At 49.7% G+C, this 25,605-nt stretch overlaps 1 protein-coding gene across 1 annotated transcript; it reads left to right on the forward strand.

Annotated features, from left to right (window-relative positions):
* The first annotated feature begins 165 nt into the window (after window positions 1–165).
* Window positions 166–24,864, forward strand: CSNK1E (casein kinase 1 epsilon). Its single transcript, XM_024200116.2, has 11 exons — window positions 166–357; window positions 4,587–4,674; window positions 12,079–12,189; window positions 12,395–12,543; window positions 13,269–13,497; window positions 20,962–21,132; window positions 21,900–22,048; window positions 23,386–23,578; window positions 23,693–23,832; window positions 24,111–24,176; window positions 24,836–24,864. Exons 2-10 carry the CDS (start codon window positions 4,599–4,601, stop codon window positions 24,141–24,143), a joined length of 1,251 nt encoding a protein of 416 aa, XP_024055884.1. The 5' UTR covers window positions 166–357; window positions 4,587–4,598; the 3' UTR covers window positions 24,144–24,176; window positions 24,836–24,864.
* The last annotated feature ends 741 nt before the right edge of the window (window positions 24,865–25,605 follow it).

The following is a 25,605-nucleotide window of genomic DNA, read 5'->3' on the forward strand; positions in this document are numbered from 1 at the left end:
TGCGTGTGTTACTTTGTGCAGGAAACAGACACAGTCGGAAAAACAGGGTGTTGCCCCTTTAAATCTCAAAGGGCGGGCCCGAGCTTCGCAGGATGACATCAGTGGGTTTGGCCCTGAGACTCAATGGAAACTCAATGAGAGAAGCAAGCACTCAGTGTACAGAGACTGAAGGGGCAGGCGAGAGGGAGGGAGGCACTCAGCAGGCAGAGCAGAGAGACAAGGAGGGAGTGCAGGGCTTGGAGCTGGGTACCGCCGCGAACACCCTGTCCCAATCCTCCTTCATCCTTCCCATCCCAGCCACCTTCCTTCCTGACAGCCACCGGAGCAGCAGCCGGACACAGACCCCTTCCAGACAGGGTAAATATTGCAAGCATCTGTATCTATCTTGGGGTGCAAATCCGGGGGGAAAGGCAGCCCCTCTGGCTCTTTGTTTTTGCTGAGAGAGGAGGAGGAGGCTGGGGGAGGGGAGGGAGACAGTGCTGGGGGAATGTGACACAGGCAAATAAGACAAACTGGAAGAAAGGAGGACAAAAGCTTTTTTACAGAGACAGAGCCAGGGGGGACACCCAACAAAGCCCCCTGCTCCCCACTTTTGCAAGGGCATTTTAGGGGCCCCGATTTCCCCCTTTCAGAGCTGTGAAGGGTTTTTTTTGCTCTCTGCATGTTGAAGTGGCTCTAATTTATTATATTTTGTTGAGGGGGATTAGATCTTCGTATGTTACTAGACTGTTGTATTTGGGCTAGGGGGCAAGGGAATCTGCTCATTTCTGTTTCTTTTAATAACATCTCTCCATAATTTTAAAACATTTTGCCCTGAGTAACTGATACCCCTCCTCGCTTTTCTGGGTGTTATTTATTTTAGGGGTGGCCATAAACCATAGTGGCAGCCCCTGCATTGTATATTTATAAAGTATTATGTCTGACAAACAGGGTGTGTTTTTTGAGGTGGGGGGGGGATGGTGTTGAGAATCAGCTGGGAAAATCAGTATTTCCTTTTGTGCACTGAAAAGATTGGTGGGGGAGGGAGGGGAGAGAAACTGTTTATCTGGCATTATTTCATCTTCTAAAATGAGCATAGCTAGGAATGGATAGAAAATATAACTTCTATGTCGTTTTTAATTGGCTGGTGCATTTAAAAAAAAATAAACCCAGTGTTAGAATCTGACTTAATTTAGTATTTTGCTTGTGGAGAACCATGGGGTGACAAAGAATTTTTCTACCTTGTTTATTTCTTTCTCCCTTTATTATTATTTTATTTTAATGCCTGTATTTGTTGTGGTCTATCTCCCTCTTTCTTCTTTTTGTAACTGTGAAAGGGGGACAGAGGCCAGATGGACCTGTATTTATATTTGACATTTTGTATGCAGAGAAAAATGTCATATTTTTTCCTATTTAAATTCTATTTTCTCTCTGCCTCTCTCCTTATCCCCCCTCCTGTTTAAGAAAAAGCTATGTAAAGCCTTTATGATCTGTGTACTAGGCAGCTTCCCCCCCCCCCCCCCCCCCCCCCCATTCAGTTTCCCTTAATTCCAGATTCAGCCTAGCAGCCTCCATTATGTAGTGGTCAACTCTCACTGTGTGTTTAATATTCTCTGGCCTGTGGTATCCCTGGGTACATTCGGATCTCCTAGCTATTCAGGTGGGGCGGGGGTAGTGTCATTTTTATTTATCTGTTTCATTTGTAAATGGTTTGTGTGCTTCCTGGTAGAGACAGTGCTGACATGGAAGGGGGGGGGGGGTCCTGCAGCTTGTGTGTGCGTATCATGTGTTTACATAATGTCCTGTGTGTATGTACATGTGTATTGTAAAATAGGATTGGAACCTATCTGTGGGTATGCAACACTGATGGGAATATAGTATTTCTAGGATTATGTAGTGTACTGTAGGTGTATGTGTGTAATGAGGATATTAATATATTCTACACATTCACTCATGCAGAGTGCATTCTTGCTTTAAGGTTTCATGGGGAAGGGGCTGTGAATTCCTTATGGAGAACTAAATGGTTGTCCTCTGGCCCCTGGGAATACTGCTTTGATTGGAAAGCGCTGGCAGGGTGGGGGGAAGGGTGCAAAGGTGTCTTTTTATGGCAGATCTGGAGGCCAGACCAGGAAGGAAAGCGGAAACTGTAGGGCGTGTGGGAGCTGGTAAATCTTCTAACCCCTGGAGCAATTCCAGGGGGTGAATGTATGTTTTGGCCCTTGGCGTGAGTTCATCCTGCTACCGTCTGTGTACCCATCTGCAGTGTACCCTCCGTGCAAGGCTCTGTTTCCAATGCAGCAGTTGGAGCGGGGGGTGGGGGGGCACATTTACAGGAGGAAATGTCCATCCTTCTTTGCTCTCCCTCTCCCCCCCTCCCCCAAGCCTCCATTCTCCCTTCTTGGATTCCCCTTTAGAGACTGTTGACCCTGTTCCTTAGTCAGCGCGGGGGTTGTTGCACACTTATGTGGGACAGTCCCTGAACTTTGCCCCTGTCTGTCCCAGGAAGTGAGGTACCACAACAGGGCATGGGCACAAACCCCTGGGCACAGCCTTTGGTGAGCTGCCGGTGTCTGAGCCTGGGAATGGAACCTGGGTCTCCTGCACAGCAGTGTGGAGCACTACCTACTACGACCTGGGGCCCAGCCTCTGCAGTGTTCGGAGGGCCTGCTGACCAGCGCTGGGACCAGAACCTGAGCAGAGCACTAACCTTTAGTGGCACCAGGCCTGGCCAAGCTCAGCCTCAATGGATGCTGGATTCAGAGTGTCCGTGTCCTTAATGCAGCTTGTGCCTTTGCTCCTATACTGGAGCAGGAGGGTGAGTCAGGTGTACGTACACGTAGTTGTAGTCTCAGAATAGCAGGCAGTGGATAAAACCGAGGCTGGTGCTGTGCCCTTGCGCAGGCACACCTGCCTCACAGGTCTGTTCCCAGGGCTGCGCCTATTCCTCATTCTGCAGAAGTTTTCAATAGTAATGGGGCTTTGTAGTCTCTAAGCATAAAGAAGCCCCGGCACCTAGGTAAATATCAGGCAAGGGGACTCCATCTCTTGGTGTTTGCATGTGGCTTCTAGTGGCCACACTCTGCTTTCAGGATTTGAGACGCCTCCTGAATGGCTTGGTGGGATAATTTTTCCTGTGTGTCTATGCAGCCCGTCTGTTCCTCTTTCTGTAATCCCATCTCCCAGGGTGGGAGAAACAGCTCTGGATTGGGGTTTATGGTGTGCCCAGAACCCCTGTCACTGGCATTATTTTTGTCTCTGCCAGAGAAGGAGACATTCCCCTCTTGAAGATGCTTCCCATGCACTGCGCCCCAGCAAGGGAAAGTTCCTCTTACCTTGTTCTGAACATCTGACTCATTGCCTCCCTTTCCAAGGTGCCCATTCCCAATACACCCAGAGTCTGCGTTCTGTACACTAATAATATGGCATTACATCAACTAACTGTACAGCAGAATCCTCTAAAAGGAGCCACGTTCTCTCCTCCCCTCCTTTAGACAGAGCCACATTACTTGAACAGGGGAAAGCTCGAGGTGGTGGCCATCCAGGGTGACATTGCCGGGGAGCCTCCAGAACTCCATTTGGCGAAGGCCTGCGCAAAGAGATGGGTCCTGCAGTGCACCCTAAAGGTGGTAAGGCTCAGGCTGGATCTCTGGTGGGAATGAATGCCATGGTTGTGGGCCTTCCACCCAGAGCGAAGTATAAGGAAAGTGACTAGGTTGAGTCTGGTGTCCTGCTGTGCATTTATAGGGGTAGCAGGTAAGAACCTTGTGTTCCTAGACCATGCCAAGGTGGGGGGAGGGGAGGAGGGAGCAGTAAAGGACACCCACTGTGGCGTGTTGTAGTGCAGACAGAGGGACCCAATAGGGCAATGGAGGCTGCAGTCTGTCATAGAAATGCCCTGAAATAAGAAAATAATGCATAGATTGACTTCATTTATTTATTTATCTGTTTATTTATTTATTTTTCCTCCTTCCCCAGCCCCCTATGGAACAGCTTGCTAGTAACAGTGCGTCGGTCTCTTGGAGCTGTAGGTTCCAAAGTACACCTGCCACAGGGGTGCTGGTCCCATTCCTTGCACAGCTTGGACTCCTTGCTATGGGATTCGTACCTAGCCAGCTTGGTCTCTGATGCTGGAGACCAGAACTCTTCCAGGTTCAGGTTACTTTAGGCTGCCATGTGTGAGGCTGGTCCTGGTGCTAATGCTGCTTCTCTGGGGCCTCTCTCCACACCATTAAACCCTCCAGTGGTCTTCCCCCTCCACCCCTTTCACATCTCTGAAGAAATGATGGAGCAGGGATTCACTCTGATTCTCCCACATGGCTGTGCAGATCGCTAAAGTGAATGGGTTTGGGTCTTGTCCCTGCAGCATTCCTGGCTCTGCTGGCCTTGGACAGCCAACGGGCTGGGACAGGAAATGGATCCCAGTTTTCCTACGTGGCAATTCAGAAGACTAAACCCTAGGACACCAAGCCTGACCCCCTGCAGAACTTGCAGCCCTGGGGAAAGGGACCTGCCAGTAAAACTCCAGATCTCCTGTGCAGTCACATGTGGGGTACTGATTAAGTTCCTGTTTCTGTTCTGACTCTGCATTTCCTTTGCTTCCTCCGCAGTGCGACTGAACCATGGAGCTCCGAGTGGGGAACAAGTATCGGCTGGGCCGAAAGATTGGCAGTGGTTCCTTTGGAGATATTTACCTGGGTGAGTCTCTATGTTGGCCCTTCTAGCCATCAGGATGTATCTTCTAAACTCTGGGATGTTTCTTCCCTACTAATGGGGCAAAGCTGGCTTGTGAGGGGAAGGATTCTGAGGGTGATCCTCAAGGATTATGTTGCGGATGCTGGCTGCTTCTTTGGCCTTCCCTGCTGCTGGCGGTCTCCTTAAGTGAGGATGCTGAGATGTGCAAGAGCCAATTCGGGCCAGGGAGTGGTGAAAGGAACTGGGTCTCTGGCCAAACTGGTTATGAAGTGGACTGTAGCGATCGTGTTGTCAGACTCCCACCCTGTCCCCTTCTCTCGCAAGCTTGTGTGTGTTAATCTGTGGGGATTATTGGTTGTGGAAGCGGTGGTTTGGCGAAGGGACGGTCTGTTACACCAGGACAGAGAGGCTGTCCTGGTAAAATCTCTTTAGTGGAGGTTTGCTGGTTCCATGTTGAGTAGAAAGATACTTATAACCCCTGTCGCCAGATGGGGTGTCTGAGCACAGAGCTGTTCAGGGCCGTGGGGAAGACCTCCAAGCGGTGGTATGATTCCCGCTGTTGCGTCGCTCAGGGACAAAGGCAGGGAGGGGTACCAAGATGAAGAGAGACCCTCCAATACTAGCTTACGTCTTGTCTATTCCTCTCCCAAACTCGTATGCTGCCCCCTAATCCACTTCTGTTTTTAGTGGCCCAAACAATAGGGATTTGCTTGCGAGTCTATTCCACAGTCTAATAAAGCCTCTCTGATAAAGAAAGAACTTCTTGAAAATTGCCATAATTTACCCTTCGCTAAGTTTTTCCCTCATTACTTCTAGTTACAGACTCTTAAGAGACCACCCTGAACAATTCCCCTCTCTCTCAATATTTACACCCTTCAGATACTTGTAGGTGATTATCATACACTCCCTTGATTGTCATGTTGCCAGGTGATACATGTTTAGCTCTTTCCAGCTTTCCTCATAAATCAGTCCACCCAGCCACTCGTTGTTGTTGTTGCTCTTTTGTGAATTCCCTCCATTTTGTTGACCTGCTGAGATGCCCGGAAGCCAGTGCAGTATTCTAGATGTGGTCAAGCAAAGGGCTCTCCTTGTGAGTGCTCTGTAATGTGATGCCTCTGCATAGAGGGCTTCCTTGGCTTTCCCACCACCACTACCGTATCACATTGCAAACTCCTCTCTAACTTGCTATCAGCTATCACCACAGGATTTCTCTCAGCTTTACTGCTCCACCGTTCCTCCTGTTGAACATTGCTTTCAGATTCTTTTTCCAAGATGAATCTGTTTTTATTTTCTGCCCATGTTTCTAGTCCCTTTTTTTTATTATTTCTCTGTCCTCATGGGTTTTTGCAACTCCTTCATGTTTAGTGTCTTGTGAATGTCATGAATGGCTATTTACTGCCTTTGCCCAAGTCTCTAATAAAGATGATGGGTAAAAGCAGAGTGAGGTTCCCTGCTGTATCCCCCTGGACACTACCTCCACCTCAATATATGGCTGTATGTCATTTGTTTATGGTCCTCTAGTTAGCTGCCAACTCAAGTGACAGTGTTTGTAACCAAGTGAAGCAGGGAACAAAGGGCAATAATACCTTTTGCCTTCAAGCATGTTACACAGACTAAACCTTCCCTTTGAGATAGGTAAGTACTTCCTGCAGTAGATCAGGAGCGTGTGTGTATGTGGGTGAGGAGAATGGCAATACAGAGAGGCAATGGTTCTGATCCTTCACTCCCTTGGAGTTCGTGTAGTCACCTGCACCTGTGCAGAGTGGGTGTAAAACATTCTGGAATTGTTGCACACCCACTTTGCAAGGTGTAAGTGACTAACGTAAGAACAGCCATACTGGGTCATACCAATGGTCCATCTAGCCCAGTATCCTGTCTTCCACCAGTGACCAGTGCCAGATGCGTCAGAGGGAATGAACAGAACAGGGCAATTATTGAGTGATCCATCCCCTGTTGTCCCCTCCCAGTTTCTGGCAGTCAGAGGCTTAGGGACACCCAGAGTATGGGGTTGCATCCTTGACCATCTTGGCTAATAGCCATTGATGGTCCTTTCCTCCATGAACTTACCTAATTCTTTTGAGCCCTGTTGTACTTTGGCCTTCACAGTATCCCCAGCAACAAGTTCCACAGCTTGACTGTGCGTTGTGTGAAGTACATCCTTTTGTTTGTTTTTAAACCTGCTGCCTGTTCATTTTGTTGGGTAACTCTTGGTTCTTGTGTTATGTGACGGGATAAATAACACTTCCCTATTCACTTTCTCTGCACCAGGGGTTCTCAAAATTCATTGTGCCGTGACCCCTTTCTGACAACAAAAATTATTACAAGACCCCAGGATGCGGGACTGAAGCCTGAGCCCGCCCAAGCCCTGCCGCCCTGGGCCGGGGGGCCAAAACCGAACCCCAAGGGCTTCAGTCTTGGGGATTCAGGGCTGTAACCTGAGCCCCGCGGCCCAGGGCTGAAACTGAAGCCTGAGCACTGCCATACAGGGCTGAAACCCATGGGCTTCGGCCCCGGGCAGTGGGACTCAGTCTTCGGCTTCGGCCCTGGGCCCCAGCAAGTCTAACACCAGCCTTGGCGAACCCCTTAAAATGGGGTCATGACCCACTTTGGGGTCCCCACCCACAGTTTGAGAACCGACCTACACCATTCATGATTTTATAGACCTCTGTAATACCCCCTTAGATGTCTTTTTTCCAAGCTGGACAGTCCCAGTCTTTTTAATCTCTCCACATATGGAAGCTGTTCCATAGCCTTAATCATTTTTGTTACCCTTCTCTGAACCTTTTCCATTTCTAATATCATTTTTTGAGAATGGGTGACCAGAACTGCACGCAGTATTCAAGGTGTGGGCGAACCATGGATTGAAATATTGGCATTATGATACTTTGTCTTATTATCTATCCCTTTCTTAATGGTTCCGAACATCTTGTTAGTTTTTTTTTTTTTTTTCCCTCCTTCTTTTTGACTGCTGCTGCACATTGAGCAGATGTGGATAGTTCACTGAAAACAATACTCCAAGATCTCTGTCCTGAGTGGTAACAGCTGAGCAAAGCAGTGGAGGCTGTGATGCCCTGTCTTGATAGGCAAAAGGGGTATGGTTTTTAAATTGTTTTTCACTCAATCAAGTTGCTTTAACACAAAGCCGTGTTAGCTGGCTATGTTGGAGCCTAGGTGGTCCCTCCAGTTGGGGTCAGGCATGCTGTAGGGTAGAGTGGTGTGGGTGGAGGAAGCTTATCCAGCCTCTCTCTCTCCCTAGTGAATCTCTCTGTTCATGGATCTGTCAGTGCTGCAAGAGATTTGCCTAATATTTCTCTTTTGTGGCCTGGAGATAGAGGGAATGAAGTGAAACAAATAAACGTTTTTGTCTTGGTGTGAGATGAGGAACCTGGGTTTGTACAGCTAAACCCCTGACCTCTCCTCTTTCACCTGACCACACGTGCAGCAGTGTGTTTTCCCCTAAGCAATGGTGCTGTGGGAAATACACTTCATGGATCATTTTTTTGGAAGAGGGGAAACATTAATTTTTTTTCTCTTGCACATGCACATACATATATCTTAAACCGAGTGATTTCAAATGGTGGTGCCCCCTCCCCCATCTTGAGGATGTGGGGAACAGCACCACATTGGCTGGAGATGGCCCAGACGATCCAGTAGGCCTTAACTATTTTCCATTTGTTGGGGGTGTAAACATTTGTGCAGAATGTGCAGTTTGCTTTATAATGGGCTTGATGAGGAAGTGGTTTTGATTGGATGAGTCAGAAGTGAGCTGCATTAGCAGAACTGGGGTGGGGAGCCCAGGACTGGAATACGGGAGCTATCGCAAGTCAGAAGTGAGATGTATTGGCAAAGCTGATTGTTGTGGTGAAGGGACTGGATTGCTTCAGAGAGGAACCATAGAAAGGAATATGAGCTGAGAATTGACTGGCAGGCAAAGCATGCTGGGACGCTGGTGGTGTGTGCTCGGACAGTTCCTGGTTGCATGCCCCTCCCTCGCATGGAGGGAGTTCCCTTTGTTTCCCGGCCTGTTAACTCTCTCTTGCCCTAGCTGACTTCTCCCATCTGTTCAGCGGCCATCCTTTCTTCCCTCACTAAGCTGGCAGGAAAGAAGGTGGTGGAAGGGGAAGGATGTGGGGAGAGGGAAGAATGTGGCTAATAAACACCATCCTCCGTGTGCATTGTGTGTTCGTTCTTTACATCTGTTACTTCTCTAAAAGGACCCCTTGTGGAGAATGTCTCCTTGTTCTGCAGGTGATGTCTTCCCCCCTCCCTGCCCCATTTAAAAAGCTCAAGACGAATGAATTCTGAATTCAGACAGCCCTTACAGCTGAGCGAGACTGGGGGTGGAGTTACGTAGGATTGTGGATAATTCCTAAATCTCTCCAATGGCTGAAGCTAGAAGTATACACAGCACATTTGTGTCTGAAACACAGTCTTCTCAGACTCTGAGATCTAGGAGCAACCTCTGGGGAAGGAGGAGAATCGGAGATGTCTGCTGTCTGCAACTTCCACAAGTCTATCAGATAGTAAAAGAGGGTGCATGGTTAATGCATGGAGCAAAGAGCCAGGAACTCCTGAATTCTTCTCCTGGGTCTATTACTGACTCCCTCTCTAGCGTTGAGCAAGTCATGTAGCCTCTCCATGTCTGCGTCTGTGAAAGGATATGCACCTGCTTCAGTAGCGTGGCAGTGAGGATTATCGGCTGATGCCTACAGAGTGCTATGAAGATGTACAGGGCTCTGAGTGAAAAGTGTTTAATCAGTCACCCTGATCAGTAAAGGATTATTCCCTGCTTTATGCTTTCCAATGTTTTGTCGAGTCTAGTTCTAAAATGCCCCAAGCAGTGAGGCTACTTCTACTTCCCATGGGAGACTGACACCTCTGGAGCAGTCTTTGGAAAACACTGGGCCCGAAGGCCAGGTTTGGCCCTCTTGAGATGTTTGCCTATCTGGCATACCCAGGTTTTGCAGAATCTAAGCTATCATGATTTTTTTTTTTTTCTTTTAATGTCAGCATTAACTTTCATGGCTCGTTGTGTTAGTGGGTGGAGTTGGGAGGGCACCGGGAGTTGCTGCAGGGAATGAAATGGAGAGGAATGAAAGGAAGAGAGTCAAAGTGAAGGCAGAGAGAGACAAATTGGAAATAGCCCTGAGTGTTTTCCCATTGGATAATAATGAACCTGCCACTAACTGAACTGAACAAGCAATGACTAACTAAAAGCTTAAACCTGGTCTACCCTAGGAAATTAGGTTGGTATAACTACATCGCTCAGGGGTGTGAAACATCCACACCCTGAGTGATGCAGCTACATCCACCTAACCCCTTAGACAGTGCTAAGTTGATGGGAGAATTCTCCTGTTGACCTACCTACTGCCTCTCGGGGAGGTGGAGTACCTACCCCATGGGATGATCCCTCCCATCAGTGTAGGAAATGTCTTCACTGAAGCGCTGCAGGGCTACAGCTGCACTGCTGCAGTGTTTTAAGGGTAGACAAGGCCTTAGTGACTATGCAAAGGCTATGCTGTAACCTTGATCTTTGAGCAAATTCCCCACTGATATTAGTAGGAGGGGTTCTGTTGTGAAGTATAGGGAATACATGGTCCTAAATTTACATCTGGCTCACAGACCATAATTTTAAACATGGAATTTGTCTGTGTCCAAAAATGACCCTTGGCCGAATGAATCTCAAGAAGGCCTCTCCTCCAACCCCCCCCCCCCGATACTGAGTAAAAATATTTCTTAATTTCATCCTGTTGATCCTATTTCCACTCCCTCAGAGCACCATAAATAATTCCTCGCTCTCCTTGGTGTTTACAGCCTTCAGATATTTGCAGGCTGTTGTCATGGCCCATACTCCCTCCCCACCCTGCTTAGTTGTCTCTTGGACAAGAGATATGTATTTAGCTCTTTTTAATTGTTCTTCATAAATCTGTCCCTCCAGGCCCCTAATAACATTTGTCTCTCTCACAAATTCCTACCAACTTGTCTGTCTCAGCCCTGATACTGTAGTGTCTCGGCGACACCTTTTTTCTAACAGGCTGCCTCAAGCTAATCGGTGTTCTCCAGAACTGCCCCAAAGGGAATGGACTCTGGAGGCATTTGCTTTATCTTGTGGATCTAGGATGGGAGAGGAAATCAAGTAGTGCTTTTTTCTCTTTTGACCATTTTCCCCCTACTTGGTCCCAGTTTTGGATGAGGGGTGGCAACTGGTGGATGGATAGATAGAAGGTGCTCTTTCTGTGTCCCTCACCAGGGACTCTGTATTTCCTAAAGCCTGGAGTGGAAGGCAAGAATTAATTTTACCTGCCAAGACTAGCTTTAAGGCCAGGGGTTTGTTTGGGTTTTGTTGTTGTTTGTTTGTTTGTTTTTTTTGCTATCTTGTCCATGTCTCTTCTATTCCCGTGGCTGAATAAATTCCCCCTACCATCCCTTTCCTTCCCACTCCATCTTCTGGTTAGTACACATGTTCTGGGATGGTTCCTAGGGCGACGGTTTTGACTGCCAGTCACCTGTGCAACCGGCAGTTAGTCTGTGTGAATTTTAGTAGTCCCTAATTCCAGTGCAGGGGTGGGTTAGGATTAGAGGGAGGTCTGGGGTGTCATTCTTGTGGCCTATGCACAGATCTTTCAGTTCTTGCCATTTTAGGATGGCAGGAAACAAATAGAACCCCATCTCTGTTAATATGTGGAAGGGATGGAATGTCCCTCCTCCCTCCCCTTCAGTCCTCCTCCCACAGCCAACAGAAAATCCATTTCAGCTGATGGCCCTGTGTACTCCTCAGCAAGATTCCTGTATTCTGTGGCAGCTACCTTCAGTTTTAAAAATATAGGGATTTTTAATTATTTACATCAGAGATCTAGAAATACCCTGAGTATAGGAGTCCCTGTGTGGTTTATTTTACTATTGCATTCCGTTTATTTCTTCACACTTATGAAATTGGATTGGTGAACAATAATTACACTGTAGGGGGTGTGTGTGTGTGTGTGTTGTCACCTGGTGGGCAGTTTGGAATGTTGGGATATGCACATTAGTTGGATGTTTAACTATTTCAGTGTCGATTGTTTTAGCCATGTGGACCTATGCATTGTCACTGTAGACTTAACCTGGTGATACAGTGAGGCAGTTTGCACTTCTTAGAACGGTTGTTTCAGGCTGTCTGCAGAGTCTGCACTGGCTTCCGTTTATTTTGCCACTTCAAGATTTTCTTTGCAAACATAAGAGCTAGACACTGCATGTGTGATTTTAAAATGAAAGTTTAAATTGTGGCGCACAGTTCTGTGTCAAAGGGTAGATTCCAGGACAAATTCTGCAGTGGTGGCAGCATGGGAATTGCATAAACCTCATCATGGGTGGCTCACTTAATTCTAAGCATGTTTCTAATCTTCATTTTGCCCTCTTTTCCTGTGCCAGGTGCCAATATTGCCACTGGGGAAGAAGTTGCCATCAAATTGGAATGTGTCAAAACCAAGCACCCCCAGCTCCACATCGAGAGCAAGTTCTACAAGATGATGCAGGGAGGAGGTGAGTTCAGGGAGGTTGCCATACCTGGTGAGAGTAAAAGTAGAAGTTGTTCCAGGGCATTTTGGGGAGGAGGGAGAGAAATTACTGCTGGGTACCTTAGTGTTGGATATGTCCTTCTCAGCAAGGAATACTCTGGGCAGTGGGGAATCATTGTGGATGTCTCTTGTCTACCTCTCATTCATGGGGTTGGTCTCTCTTTCTGCAGTGGGTATTCCCTCCATTAAGTGGTGTGGGGCAGAGGGTGACTATAATGTGATGGTGATGGAGCTCCTGGGACCCAGCCTGGAGGATCTCTTCAATTTCTGCTCCCGCAAGTTCAGTCTCAAGACTGTTCTGCTCCTGGCAGACCAGATGGTGAGTTTCTTCTAAAGGTGTCAGCACCTCAGCTCCATCCCCATACCTTACTTTTGGCTTTTCCCACCCCCTCCACTCAATAGCAGTTCTGAGCTGCTGTAGCCCAGACTATTTGTCTGAGTGAAGATGGAGAGGGCGTTCAAGTGGCTTCCAGGGTGTTTGCTCTTGAAGAGGCTGGGGAACCAGGCCACCCACTCATAGGAGTTGCCAGACTGGATCAAACCCAAGGTCCATGTAGCTGAGTATCCTGCCTCTGACAGCGGTCAGCACCAGAAGTCCCAGAGGAAGGTTAAGACCCCCAAATAGGCAGATGTGGGATAATCTGTGCCCATCCCCTCCCAGTTAGGGCTCATCCTGGTCTTGAATAGTTAAAGATTGGCTCAACGCCCTGAAGCTTAATATCCCTGCCAAACTCTCTTCCCTTCCCTCCCTGGAGTGTCAATGGTGACTTCCTCTCTGAGGAAGATGGGGGAGCATTGGTGGGAATGGATGTGTTTCCTGTTCATCTGCTTCTCAGTTCCCATGAGTTGGGGAGAAGAGTCCTTTCTTGGGCTGTGACCCTCATTGCAGAGCACCAGAAAGCTAGCAGTTCAAGCCCACTCCCATGGCTGATACTTGCCAGGCCCATCTGCCCATGCTCTCTTTTAAGGGTGAGGGTTATAACTCCTACAACTATTACAAGCTTCCTTCCCACTTCTCCTGCTGTGTTCATCCTCCCCCTCCAGATCAGCCGTATAGAGTACATTCATTCCAAGAACTTCATCCACCGGGATGTGAAGCCAGACAATTTCCTCATGGGGCTTGGCAAGAAGGGCAACCTGGTGTACATCATCGACTTTGGCCTGGCCAAGAAATACCGAGACGCCCGGACCCACCAGCACATCCCCTACCGGGAAAACAAGAACCTGACTGGCACGGCCCGCTACGCCTCCATCAACACCCACTTGGGAATTGGTGAGCCTACTGTGGCGTGTGTGCGTGTCTTTGGGGATTCTGCGTGTCTGTTCGTGTGTACCATGTGCTGTAGATTGCAATATCGTGGGAGGGGCAGCAGGTGCCATAGTGAAGGTTGCATAGTGGTTTCCTTCCTAATCCCTGGATTTCAGTTGCTCATAACTAAGGCTACATTTTAGTCATGGGTATTTTTTAGTAAAAGTCATGGACAGGTCACGGGCAGTAAACCAAAATTTACGGCCCGTGACCTGTCCATGACTTGTAGTATATACCCCTGACTAAAACTTGGGTGCTCGGGGGGGCACAGGACCCCTGCTGCTGCTGGGGTGGGGGGGTGTTGGGTGGTGGTGCGCGGCCCGGGACCCCTGCTGGAGGGGCTGGAAGGCTCCCTACCCAGCTCCGTGTGGCTCTCGGAAGCGGCCAGCAAGTCCTTGCAGCCCCTAAGCAGAGGCGTGGCCACGGGGGTTCCATGCGCTGACCCCATCCCAAGCACCCGCTCTGCAGCTCCCATTGGCTAAGAACCGCAGCCAGTGGGAGCTGTGGGGGCGGTGCCTGCGGGCAGAGACAGCGCACTGAGCCGCCTTGCCGAATCTCCGCTTAGGAGCCAACAGACATGTTTCCGCTTCCGGGGAGCCCTGCTGAGATAAGTGCCACCCAGAGCCCTCACCCCCCCTCCCGCACACCAACCCCCTGCCTCAGCCCAAACTCCTGCTGCTGGTGGTGGGAGAGGGGTGCGGTGGCTCGAGACTGCCCCAGCAGCGGTTGGTGCGGCTGGCCCCGGGGGCTGCCCAAGCTGCTCAGGTGGCCCCTGGAAAGTCATGGAATCTGACTTCTGTGACCTCGATGACAGACTCGCAGCCTTAGTCATAACTTTGTTAGCCAATAGCAGAGTGAAATTTACGTAATTCTCTGACAGTTTCACAGCTGCCCTTGGAGTTCTGAATACCCACAATAAAAATGATCAGACTCTTGATAACTATGCTGCTGCTTGGCAAAGCTGTGAGCAACAGAAGCTTTGAAGCTATCTTTCGGCTACATTTGATTCACATTTGGAAGGTTTTCTCCAGATTCTTATGGGCTAAGAACTTAAATCCTCCAGAAACTGGTGGCTTGGGCCCCCAAAGTCACCCGGGAAAACTTTCCCCTCTCCACTGGCACTGATGATTTTATAGAAGCCATAGAGTCGGGACCTATTCTGCAGAAATAGAGCAGATTCTGATTGCCTTCATCTTTAATAATATGTAGCTGCAGCCTATGGAGACTATGTATCAAAACAGGGAGCACTGCCATAGCTGGGAGTCGGAAGGTCTCTCCTGGCCTCCACTCTGTATTAAAAATATAGGCAGCCTGGTAGAGCCCTATGGACCATATTTTGGCCACCCCTACGTGTGTGTGTGTACATACATACATACATACATACATACATACATACAAATTGAAGTTCAGTGTGCTGCTTACTCAGGGTTCCCACAGCCAGGGTGACTGCCACATTGGGATTACTTCATGTGTGCTTCACCTACTGTGTCTATCAGGGACTGGGTTTTTGGGCTGCTCTGTCAGACCTGAGTGAGTGAAGGACTAATATGTCTGTTTTGCTTGTTTAATTTTCCACCATAGTCTTAAATCTTTAGCCTTTGATTCTGGAGTCTAGCTTGCCTATCACGCTGAATTTTTAGATCTTGTTTGCTCTTCAAAGGGCAGATTGCATATGCTATAAACTTGTAACTCTCACACAGCACTCTGCACAAAATGTTGAAGCTGAAAACATTAATCCTTGCAACAACTCCCAGAATCACTGTCCATTTTACAAGTGGAGTTGCAGAGAGGGTAAGTGACGTGCCCAAGGCTGCCTGGGAAGTTGGTGTCAGAACAACAATCAAAAGTATGCACTTCCTGGCTCCCAGTGCTGCGCCCAGCCCATGAGACCTCTCCACTGGACAACTGACATATGTGTTTGAGTTAACAGAGAACCTTCACTCTGAATTTTGACTTTCAGTTACTAAATACTCAGTCTTACCATTGCCTTCATGCAGTTGAGAGGCAAGGGAGGAACCCTTGAGTGGAATAGCAATCAGATGAGAGCCTCATATTTGACTCTGGAAGCTAAGGATTGTACATTCCAGAGTCTGGAAGGAGTGCAGTTTTTCTCTTCCCCTCTCTCCCCCCCCCCGCCCCTTCCCAGAGACTGTGGGGGGAGATCTGGGAGGTTTTCCACAGTTACCAGGGGAGTCATTTGACTATGTGGCCCTTGGTTCACACATTCCAATCAATTTTCACATGCTCTGGGGATGAGAATCCCCTGTGCCCGTCAGAGCCTGTAAAGTCTGAAATAGACACCCGGGGTGCCCAGGAGACTGACACAGAAGGGGCCTAGCATATTCTGTCTGAATAGTGAGTATGGGAAGCATGAGGGTAATAACTCTTCCCGCCGCCACCCTAAATTCCTTTTATAGATGACATCAGAATGGGCCCTGTTTTTCTGCTGGTCTTGCCCCGGCACTATTTCCAGTTTCATGCGCCATTAAAGACACTAGTTCTGGGCTGTGCAACCTCAGAGTTCACAAAATCTGATATGAATGTGTAATCAGAACAACATAATTTGGTGAGAAATGAACAGGGTTTGGGGGAGTCTGGCTCCCTTCCCAAGGATTATCCCAGTCACAAACGCATGGAAATAGCATGGCTTTTGGAAGGGTCAGGTGGGTAGCAGTGTGCTGGGAATCGGGGAGCCTCTGTGGCTGCAGGGAAGCAGGTCAGCTCATGAATCTTATCCAGTGGAAGTCCTAAATAGCCTCCCTCCGCTCAGGCACCTGGTCCCCATGCAGTTTGCCTCCCTGCTGTCAGTTCCAGACCCAGCCTTTGTCTGGGCACCATCTCGGGGGAGGGAAGGAGTGACTAGGAGCCTGTGTCTGTGAGGGGGAGGAAATTGGCATGGAAGTAGGATAGCAATCTTAGAAATGGGAACGGAAAGAATATTTCATTGCAAGGCACAGATTGGCTTTGGGGGCTTTCCAGAGGTGTGGGTCAGAGGTTATTTTGTAGAGAGGAAGAGGATCAGTAGGTTGGAGAGTGTGTGGATGCTGTGCCAGGTGTCCAAGGGGAAGACTGAGGAGCTGAAGATGAGTAAAACACAGAGAGAAAGTGTGATGTAGTAGGCTAAACACAGGCCTGGGAACCAGGAACTCCTGAGTTCTAATCCCACCTCTGACACTGATTCACTCTGAGACCGTGAGTAAATCCTTCTCTTCCCCTGCTTCCTGCCTGTAAAATGGAGATGTGATTTTCCTACCTCCCAGGGATCTTGTGAGGCTAAAGTGACTATTGTAAACACTAAAAGTGTGCATGCGAAGAAATGTTCCTGAGTGTACCTGTCCTCAGTCTTTTAGGATGCATGTGGATATTGCAAAGGTTGAAGCTGTCTTGTGTTGTCAGACTCCAATGGAGTTAAAGTTGAGAGTACTTGTCAGTTTAGGGTGATATACATTATAGGGCTGTTGTAATTATCCCACAACCAAGAGTTATAAACCTAGGAAGCTCAGTTAAGTTACACTTAAGAAATCTAAACATGTGAAGCTACTGAAATGTGGTCAGGGCACCAAAACAATCTTGGGGCTGCCCTGCCGTGCTCTTCAGATTTCCCATGGAATTAAAACGCACTGAAATATTGTGCACAGGCTATGTTTAAATGTACTTTAGATGTACTTTTAAGGATTAATGGTCACTTCCCCATTATTCTTCATAACTGAAAATTTGTCCTGCTCTCTGGTGACACCGCAAAAAAAAAAAAAAAAAAAATCCCACCACTATGATTAAGGTGGTTTTAGTGTTTATGGGTCCAAATTAAATTAAACTGATTTTTAAAGACAAATCAGACTTTTTTTCATATTGCCCTCCGCCCTCTTCCCCCAATCATGGTGTCCCTTCAGGGCAGGGTTGGGGGGGGTATGCATCTGTATAATAGATACTAGAGGTTTGCACACTTCCTTGCTTCTATAGGCCTAGCTCATTGCACTCACTGGGGACTTCTTACCATTCTCCCCCATCCTTCTCTATTTCAGGGACTCCCTGCAATTCCCTGCTGTTTCCTCTTATGCCAGGGCTTTATGTATCCCATTCTCTGCCCTCATGCCAGGGGCTCTGTGAACCCTCATTTATCCCCTCCCCATTACTATTTAAGTAATTCAGGAGGTCAACATTTTAAACTGTACGGGTGTAGCCGAGACTGTGGGTTGGTGGGAGGAGGTACCAATATGGTGGAAGGTGTTTTAATGGCAGCCATCAATCTGTTGGAGCTATAGACAATTTCAGAGGTGGTTGAAGCTGTCAGGTGCCAGGGTCTCCAGGAGTCCTCCATTTCACCCTTTTGGTTTTTCTGATTTTTTTTTTTTTATCCCCCCACCAAAACCAACAAGATTATGTCCAGTGATGCTTAGAACATTCCCTGACATTTTGGACTTGAACACTGCATCTGAACAAAAGTTAAATGCCATCAAGCTGAGCATAGGCCTCACTTCCCATGGCCACTTAAGAAAAAACCCAACAACAAAAAAGCTACATTATTTTTAATGTGAAAGTTGCAAAGTCAAGCACTCAAAAGTTGAGAGTTTCCAGTATTAAGATTACCTGTGCAACCTTAATTCAGTCCCTGGTGTGTCTGCATTATAATACAGTCTCTAATTATATGATCATATATTAGTTTTTCCTGAGGACCCCCTCCACCCCCCATCTCATTCAGTGCACAGGGTGGATCTGCTCTGAAGAGGATTCAGGATTGTAGCGAAGGAGGCTTGGTCGGTAGTTCACCTGCTTAACTTGTTGCTGGAGTTGGAAGGTGTGCAGTAAACTAAGCTGGGGATTTCAGGAAGAGAGAGGATGGAATCATGGGCTAGGCAGTTGAATGCTACCCTGGGAAAATTTGTTCTGCCTCTGACATACAGTTCTGTGAGATACTGGGAAAGTGATTGTTAAACCAAATTTTTCACAGGTGGTCACACTGTGTGTTCCTCATTTTCTGAGTGCCCAACCAAAGATGGCTGAGGACTGATTTCACTTGTAGCTGTGAGCACTCTGCACTCCTGCAAAATCAATGGGAGCTGTGTTTCAAACGTAAAGTGTGAAGTACTCTGAAAAAGTTTTGGCTTTGTCATGGACTCACAGATCATGCCCACTCTTGGCCCCGTGCAGTCCGTGTGGGGTGCCCCTTTCAGTGAGACAGCCCTTCTCGGGGGTCCACTCTCTCCCGGGGTCAGGCTCCTCCACCTCCTGGAGCTGCACCTCTCTGAGCCTTAGCGCACCTGTTTCTCACCGTGGGCCCCCTCAGGGAGTCCACTCGCTCTGGACCCCCAGGGCCTCCACCCCGTGAAGGGGTTGATGCAACCCTGTTCTCTAGACTGGAGTGACTCTCAGCCAGCGTAAAACAGGAGGGTTTATTGAGAGTTGAACACAGCACAGGAAACTCTCTGGCCTCAGGCCTGGCCTCCCTCAACCCTGCACATCCCAGTCTCCCTGCATCCAGGTGGGCTCTGCCTGCTCCCTCTCTCCAGCCCAGAGCCCCCCTGCTTCCCAGCTGGGCATCTGATATCGCCGGCCCCAAGCTCTGCCTCTGTCCATTGTCTTCTTTCCAGGTAAACAGGGTCGTAAACCAGCCCGGACCTCCTCTCCTCGCTTCTGTCCTCTGGCCCCCTCTGGCTGGAACCGGCTGGTTAGGTCACTGGGCTCCTCTCTTCACAGCCCATTGTCCTCCCACTGGCCAGAACCGGCTGCAACTCCTGAGCTGGGCCTCTGGGTCACCAGGTCACCCATCACTGGGGTATCCATTCTCCAGGTCATTGGCCGGGGTCCCAAGTTCCCTCTCCAGTCCTCTGTAACAACAACTCTCTCTCCCCTCACCTCGTTAAACCAGTAACACCCAGGGAAACTGAGTCTCACCCCCTCTGCATGCAAACCATTGGAAAAACAAGAAAATCCCCCACTTTGTCACAGCCTTATTCTTTCTCCGTCTCAGTTTCCCACTACAAAAATAGGCATAATACCATCTAATCTCACAAGAGTGTTTTGAAGATAAATAAATTAATGTTTGAGAAATACTCAGATACTATGGAGAGAACACCATAGAAATGCCCAAAAGGAAACAAATAACTTTGAATTCATTGTAAGGTTTGAATGCTGTGTGTTCAGTAAGGCCTGGGCTGCATGTTAAATGTGGAGGATGAAAAATAAATATTGAATTGGGCAGGGGTCCTGTGCAAAAAGTAGTATGTGATCATGTCATTAAAGATGGTCTCCTAATGCATACTCAGAGGCCCAAATTAAAGTTGTACAGGCCTTAATTCTGACACTTAATGCCCGAGAGCTTGACTTTGCAACCTTAATGTTCTTCTATTTTAGATCTTTTTAACATGTTTTGTTTTAAACAAACTGAAAAACCAGGAATTCCATCACATGAAACCATATTGACCCCCAGCTTGGCTCATCAGCAGGGTTTAGATCCACAACACAGACCTCCGCCACTTGAACTCACAGAGTAAATGGTAGCAGTAGTAGGTTCTTATCCTCTGTGTGGACCACCCACTAATGGGGGATGAGAGACACTCTGCCAGTGAGTTTCACAGCTACTTCCCGACAGCAGACCAGTGTAGAGTCTGAGGATTCCAGAGTTCGATTGCGGGTTCTGTGGGGGAGTGTGCTTCAGTGATTAGACGTTTCTGCTCCTAGCATGACTGTTCCCCGTTTCCCTCTCCACCCACCCCTCCATTCCTTGCCTCACCACGTTCTAGCTGGCCCGCTTTCGCCTTATCTTCCTCATTACTCTCGGTGCCGGCAGCGAGAGCAATGAAAGCCTAGGAGAGGTGGTCTCCCCACTTTCAGTTCCTGTGTCTGATGCCACAGTGGTCCCCGGCTGCCAAGAGGAGCCATTGAAGGGAAAGTCCTGCTCTGCCCCAGCAGCCCAGGGGTAGGAACCTGCTCATTGCAGAGAATCTTCATAGAATTTAGCTGCCAAACTCTACCACTTCTCTACTGATCATGTGCGAACTGCAGTTATTCGGAGGCTTATAACTTGGAAAACTTGGGCGGATTGTCATGGGATGGCAAGAGGCACATCCCAGACACCAGGGTGAACTTCCCCCGCCAATACCAAATTTCAGGTCCCTGCTCTGAATTATGGAGGCTCTTGAGCTTCTCAGAAAAAGCGCTTGGAAGATTGTTTTGCTCTTGTTTTAAAATACACATAAAAATGTGGTGTTTTGCCCTAAGCTCCTTCTCTAAAGTGACTGAACCATGTTTGGTTAAACTTTCCAGAAAAATTGAGCCTGAAGCAGGTGGGCAATTGGTTGTGTATTGGAAGCAAAAAAGAGATGGTCTGTTGTTTCCTCTTGCTTGCCCCTAACCACAGAGACCAATTAAGCAACTCCAGTCACATCTCACTCCCTGCCCATGTGCAACTCTCTTCTCCTCCTTCTTCAGAACAAAGTCGCCGTGATGACCTGGAGAGCTTGGGCTACGTGCTCATGTACTTCAACCTGGGTTCGCTGCCCTGGCAGGGCCTCAAGGCTGCCACCAAGCGCCAAAAGTATGAGCGTATCAGTGAGAAGAAGATGTCAACACCCATTGAGGTGCTCTGCAAAGGGTACCCTTGTAAGTGCTGTGCGCTCCTGATGGGTACCTTCATAATACACACGTGCATCTACACTCCCTCTCTCATGCTGGAACCCTACAGAATCTGACCCCTGCTAGCAGCGGGAGGCACGGCACATGTCACCGCGGTACAGGGGGGTGGTGGGGAAGGAACCCGGCGCATTGCTAATGGCAACAATTAGAAGGGATGAGAGAACCATGGCACTGCAGTCCTGGCACAGAAGTGCGACCCCTTACAAATCCCTAGGGAGCTGGTTTTGGGTGGTCTTGGTATTTTTGAGATGTCCCAGTTTAGAGGCAGGCTGTGATGAGACGAAGGTTCAGGGCTCATGCTGCTGATGTCTAGTGATGCTGAGGTGTCTGGATCTGTGGGGGATACTGATGCCAGTGTGCAGCCCATGCTGCTCTGGTCTGCTGTGGCCACTTACTTCCCACATGGGGCCCTGCTTCCCAAATCTCCATTCTGCCTATTTTGTTAATGATATGTTCTCCCCTCTGGGGATCCCATACGACCTGCATGCTATCTCTGGCTTGAAAAGCAGCCAAAGAGAGGAGGCGAGCAAGGATTTCCCCTTGCTGTCCTCAATGCCCAAATTGTCTGGCTCTGCAGTGATGCCCCTCTGGTCTGAAGCAATGCTTCTGGGGGGGCCCTAGTCCTGTGGCTGTACCTGAGGCTCGCTGCAGGGAGAGTGAAGTGGGGGAATGGAGGTGCCTCGTCAGAGTGGAGTTGTGTTTAACGATCAGCCATTATCTCTGCCTCTCTCCAGCTGAGTTTTCCACGTACCTCAATTTCTGCCGCTCACTGCGGTTTGATGACAAACCCGACTACTCGTACCTGCGGCAGCTCTTCCGTAACCTCTTCCACCGCCAGGGCTTCTCGTACGACTATGTCTTCGACTGGAACATGCTCAAATTCGTGAGTGGTGCAGGCCTCTGCGAGGGGCATGGTACTCCCTGGGGGGGGGGGGCGGCAGGGGGCAGAAGCTGTGACCGCGCTCACTGAGAGCACATTAGGTGCTCGTCCCTAGTGAGCAGTAAGCAGGACAGGCGTGCAGCATGGGTAGCGGGCGCGGCACTCAGCAGCATTAATTGGGAATCACTGCTACTATCCCCTGGGGCATCGGGTCTGACTCTCCCATTGCAGCCTTGTACGTTCTTCAGGGCTGGGACTCTGGCTCAGTCTGTGTTTGGCAAGTACCTAGCACAGGGGTGGGCAAACTTTTTGGCCCAAGGGAATAGAAATTGTATGGCGGGCCATGAATGCTCAAAAAATTGAAGTTGGGGTGCAGGCTCCGGGGTGGGGCCAGGAATGAGGAGCTCAGGGTGCGGGCGAGGGCTCCGGGCTGGGGTAGGGGAATGGGGTGCAGGGGGGGGGTGCGGGCTCTGGGGGGGGGTTGGGGATGAAGAGTTTGGTATGTAGGGGGGTGCTCTGGGCTGGGACTGAGGGGTTTGGAGGGCAGGAGGGGGATCAGGGCTGGGGCAGGGAGTTGGGGTGTGGGAAGGGGTGCAGGCTCCAGCTGGGGTGCAGGCTCTGGGGTGGGGCTGGGGATGAGGGTTTTGGGGTGCAGGAGGGTGCTCTGGGTTGGGATTGAGGGGTTCAGAGGGAGGGAGGGGGAACAGGGCTGGGGCAGTGGGTTGGGGCATGGGGAAAGGCTCAGGGGCGCAGGCTCCAGGTGATGCTTACCTCAAGTGGCTCCTGGAAGTAGTGGCATGTCCCTTCTCTGGCTCCTACGTGGAGGTGCGGTCAGGCGGCGCTGCACACTGTCCCGTCTGCAGGCACCGCCCCTGCAGCTCCCATTGGAGCGCTGGAGTGGAGCCATTGGAGTGCATAGGAGCCGGAGGGGGGCCAAGACGTGGCTTCTGGAAGCCGCGTGGAACGGCCCCCGGCTGGTGCCCCGGAGCGGGGCAAGCCCCAGACCCCCGCTCCCCAGCAGGAGCTGAGGGCCGGCTTAAAACAGCTGGCGGGCCGGATGCAGCCCACGGGCCGTAGTTTGCCCACCCTTGACCTAGCACCTTGTAGCTGCTACTGCAGTCTAAACAATAACACACACCTCCCCCTCGCTCGTTTCCTCAGGGAGGAGATCGAAGCCTTCTTCTCATGGGATGGAAGGTTCTAGAGAGATGGGATCCCCTCTGTTTCTTTGCCTAGTCCTTGGGCCAGACTTGTTTCTTGGCCTGGGTGGGCACAGGGTTTTCCAGCTTGTTCTGAAGGCTGAGCCTGTTGCAATGTGGGGGATGGTATCTGCCTTTCAGGGAGCAGCCCGAAACCCTGAGGACATGGATCGGGAGCGGCGAGAGCACGAGCGAGAAGAGAGGATGGGGCAACTCCGGGGTTCCGCCACACGGGCGCTGCCACCTGGCCCCCCTGCTGGAGCCACAGCCAACCGCCTTCGCAACGTCGCCGAGCCCATGGCCTCCACGCCCGCCTCCCGAATCCAGCAGTCCGGTGAGTGGGGCGGGGGAGCCGAGGCCCGTGCGAACCAAGGGTGTGTTGGGAGTGACTGGAAGCTGAGGGTGCTGAATGCATTTCTCTCATTTTCTACTTCTTTCCCTTGGACAGGAAACACGTCCCCCAGGGCGATCTCACGGGTGGACAGGGAGCGGAAGGTCAGCATGAGGTTACACAGGGGAGCTCCTGCCAACGTCTCTTCTTCCGACCTCACAGGGCGGCAAGAGGTGTCACGGATTTCAGCGTCACAGGTGAGTCCCTGCCTGTTGCACGTGGCCTCGGCCTGTCCGCACCGTGCCCCGGATCACCTGCAGTTCTGGTGACGCCAGAGGGGCCACAGGAGCTGCTGGCTGAACTGTTGAGCTGGATGGCTCCTGGGCAATCACGATTTCGGGGGAGGGGGGAACCAACAAACACATCACGATAGAGGAATGTATAGAGCACTCTGGTTTGTCTCCTGCTTTCTCTCCAACCCTCTCTCTGGTTCTGCCTCCTCTGTCCACTCACACACACTCTCGCTTATTCCCAGACGAGCGTGCCATTTGATCACCTTGGGAAGTGAGGAGAAGATGCCCCCGGACCAGTGTTTGCTTAGGTGAGTGCTCTCCCTGGTGCCCCGAGACTCTGGTGCCAGCTGTTGGCCTGAAGCCTGAGTGCCGCCGTGGTGGGTCAGTGCACTTCCCTTCCCTCTCTTATCCTGGGAGGATGCCCTTTGGTCTTGGAATGGGATGCTTGAGCTTCATTAGCTGGGGATGGAGAGCAGCACTGTGGTGCTCCGTGGAGAAACCGATCCATATGGCTGGTTCAGCAGCAGGGCTTGGTGGTGGTGTGGGTTTTGGAAGTTCATTCCATTGCTCCTGAGGGGGTGGGAATGCTGTAGACGCCACTTCCCCATGCCTGGGGGCGCGTTAAGACCAGAAAGCCATTTTGTTGCTTTCCAGTTCGTGCTCTCCTGATTCATCTTTGAGGCAGTGTGATAGTGCTGAGGAGGAAGGTTTGGGCTTGAGTGGGGATGTGGGAAGGGTATGCACCAGAAGAGGCAAGATATATTTGTAGCCCCCTTTTTTTTTTTTTTAAACCAGTGCGTATATCTTTAAATGGGAAATAGATGCTCACAGGGTAGTTCTGAGGGCTTCTCTATGGGGTGGGGAGAGGGAAAAAGAAATGGGTAATTTGGGGTACCAAACTCTTGTCATAGGAGATGGCCAGGGGAGCCCTCCTTTCTCTAACACTCTTCCCCTCTTTTTCTTTTAGTGTCTTCACTGTATTTTTCTTTTAAAAAAACAAAAACAAAAAAACCCCAAAAACAACAACAACAAAAACTTAAAAAAAAAACCACAAAACAGTTTTTTTTTTTTTTGTTTTTTTTTTGGCCAACACTGAGGAGATGAGCTGCCCCCCCGTGCTGGCATGAAACGTTTCTGAGCTCGCCACCTGTGTTCCCCAACACGAGCGCCTCCGAGAAGCCGACGACGCGGGAGCCCTGCAGAAATGCCTCTGCTGCCTTTGTGCAGCTTTCCCCCCCAGCCCCACCTCAGCGCACCGTCTTCCCAGCTGACTGCACCCCGCCCTCCCTTGACTCTGCTCTTTTTATTTTGTTTTTAAAACAACTTCCTGTCTTTTTTAATTTTGGTTGATTTTAAGATCGTGGTTTCTAATCCAATTTTTTAATTCACTTTTTTTTTTTTTTTGAGGGAGGGGTTGCACTTGTTTTGCAGGAATCTCCTGGGCAGGTAGAAAATCTCTGATTCCAGCCATGGCTGGTGGTAGAAACTGTGTTTACAAGGATTAAAAGAGATGGATGGCAAGCTGTGAGAGGAGTCACAGGAAAGGCCTGCCACTTATTCAGGCATCTTTTTCCCCAGTGGCACCTCCGCACCATGTGGGGAGTAAGCGGAAGCACCAGGCATGTATAAATAAGACAAACGGTCCTGGCATGCCAAGGGTTTCTTTCCAGAGGGGGTGAGCAGTTGAGTGGAGGAGGTGAAAGTGAAGCTGAAGGACAGGGAGATTGTAACCCGCTT

The sequence above is a fragment of the Terrapene carolina genome, unplaced genomic scaffold (genome assembly GCF_002925995.2).
Source record: "Terrapene carolina triunguis isolate 2854851 unplaced genomic scaffold, T_m_triunguis-2.0 Scaffold247, whole genome shotgun sequence".
NCBI classification, from domain to species: Eukaryota; Metazoa; Chordata; order Testudines; family Emydidae; genus Terrapene; species Terrapene triunguis.

Coding starts and splice junctions, on each gene's coding strand:
- CSNK1E (XM_024200116.2), top strand. CDS start 4,599: ATGGAGCTCCGAGTGGGGAACAAGTATCGGCTGGGCCGAAAGATTGGC. Junction 12,190..12,394: donor CAAGATGATGCAGGGAGGAG/GTGAGTTCAGGG, acceptor CTCTTTCTGCAG/TGGGTATTCCCTCCATTAAG. Junction 23,579..23,692: donor CTCCCGAATCCAGCAGTCCG/GTGAGTGGGGCG, acceptor TCCCTTGGACAG/GAAACACGTCCCCCAGGGCG.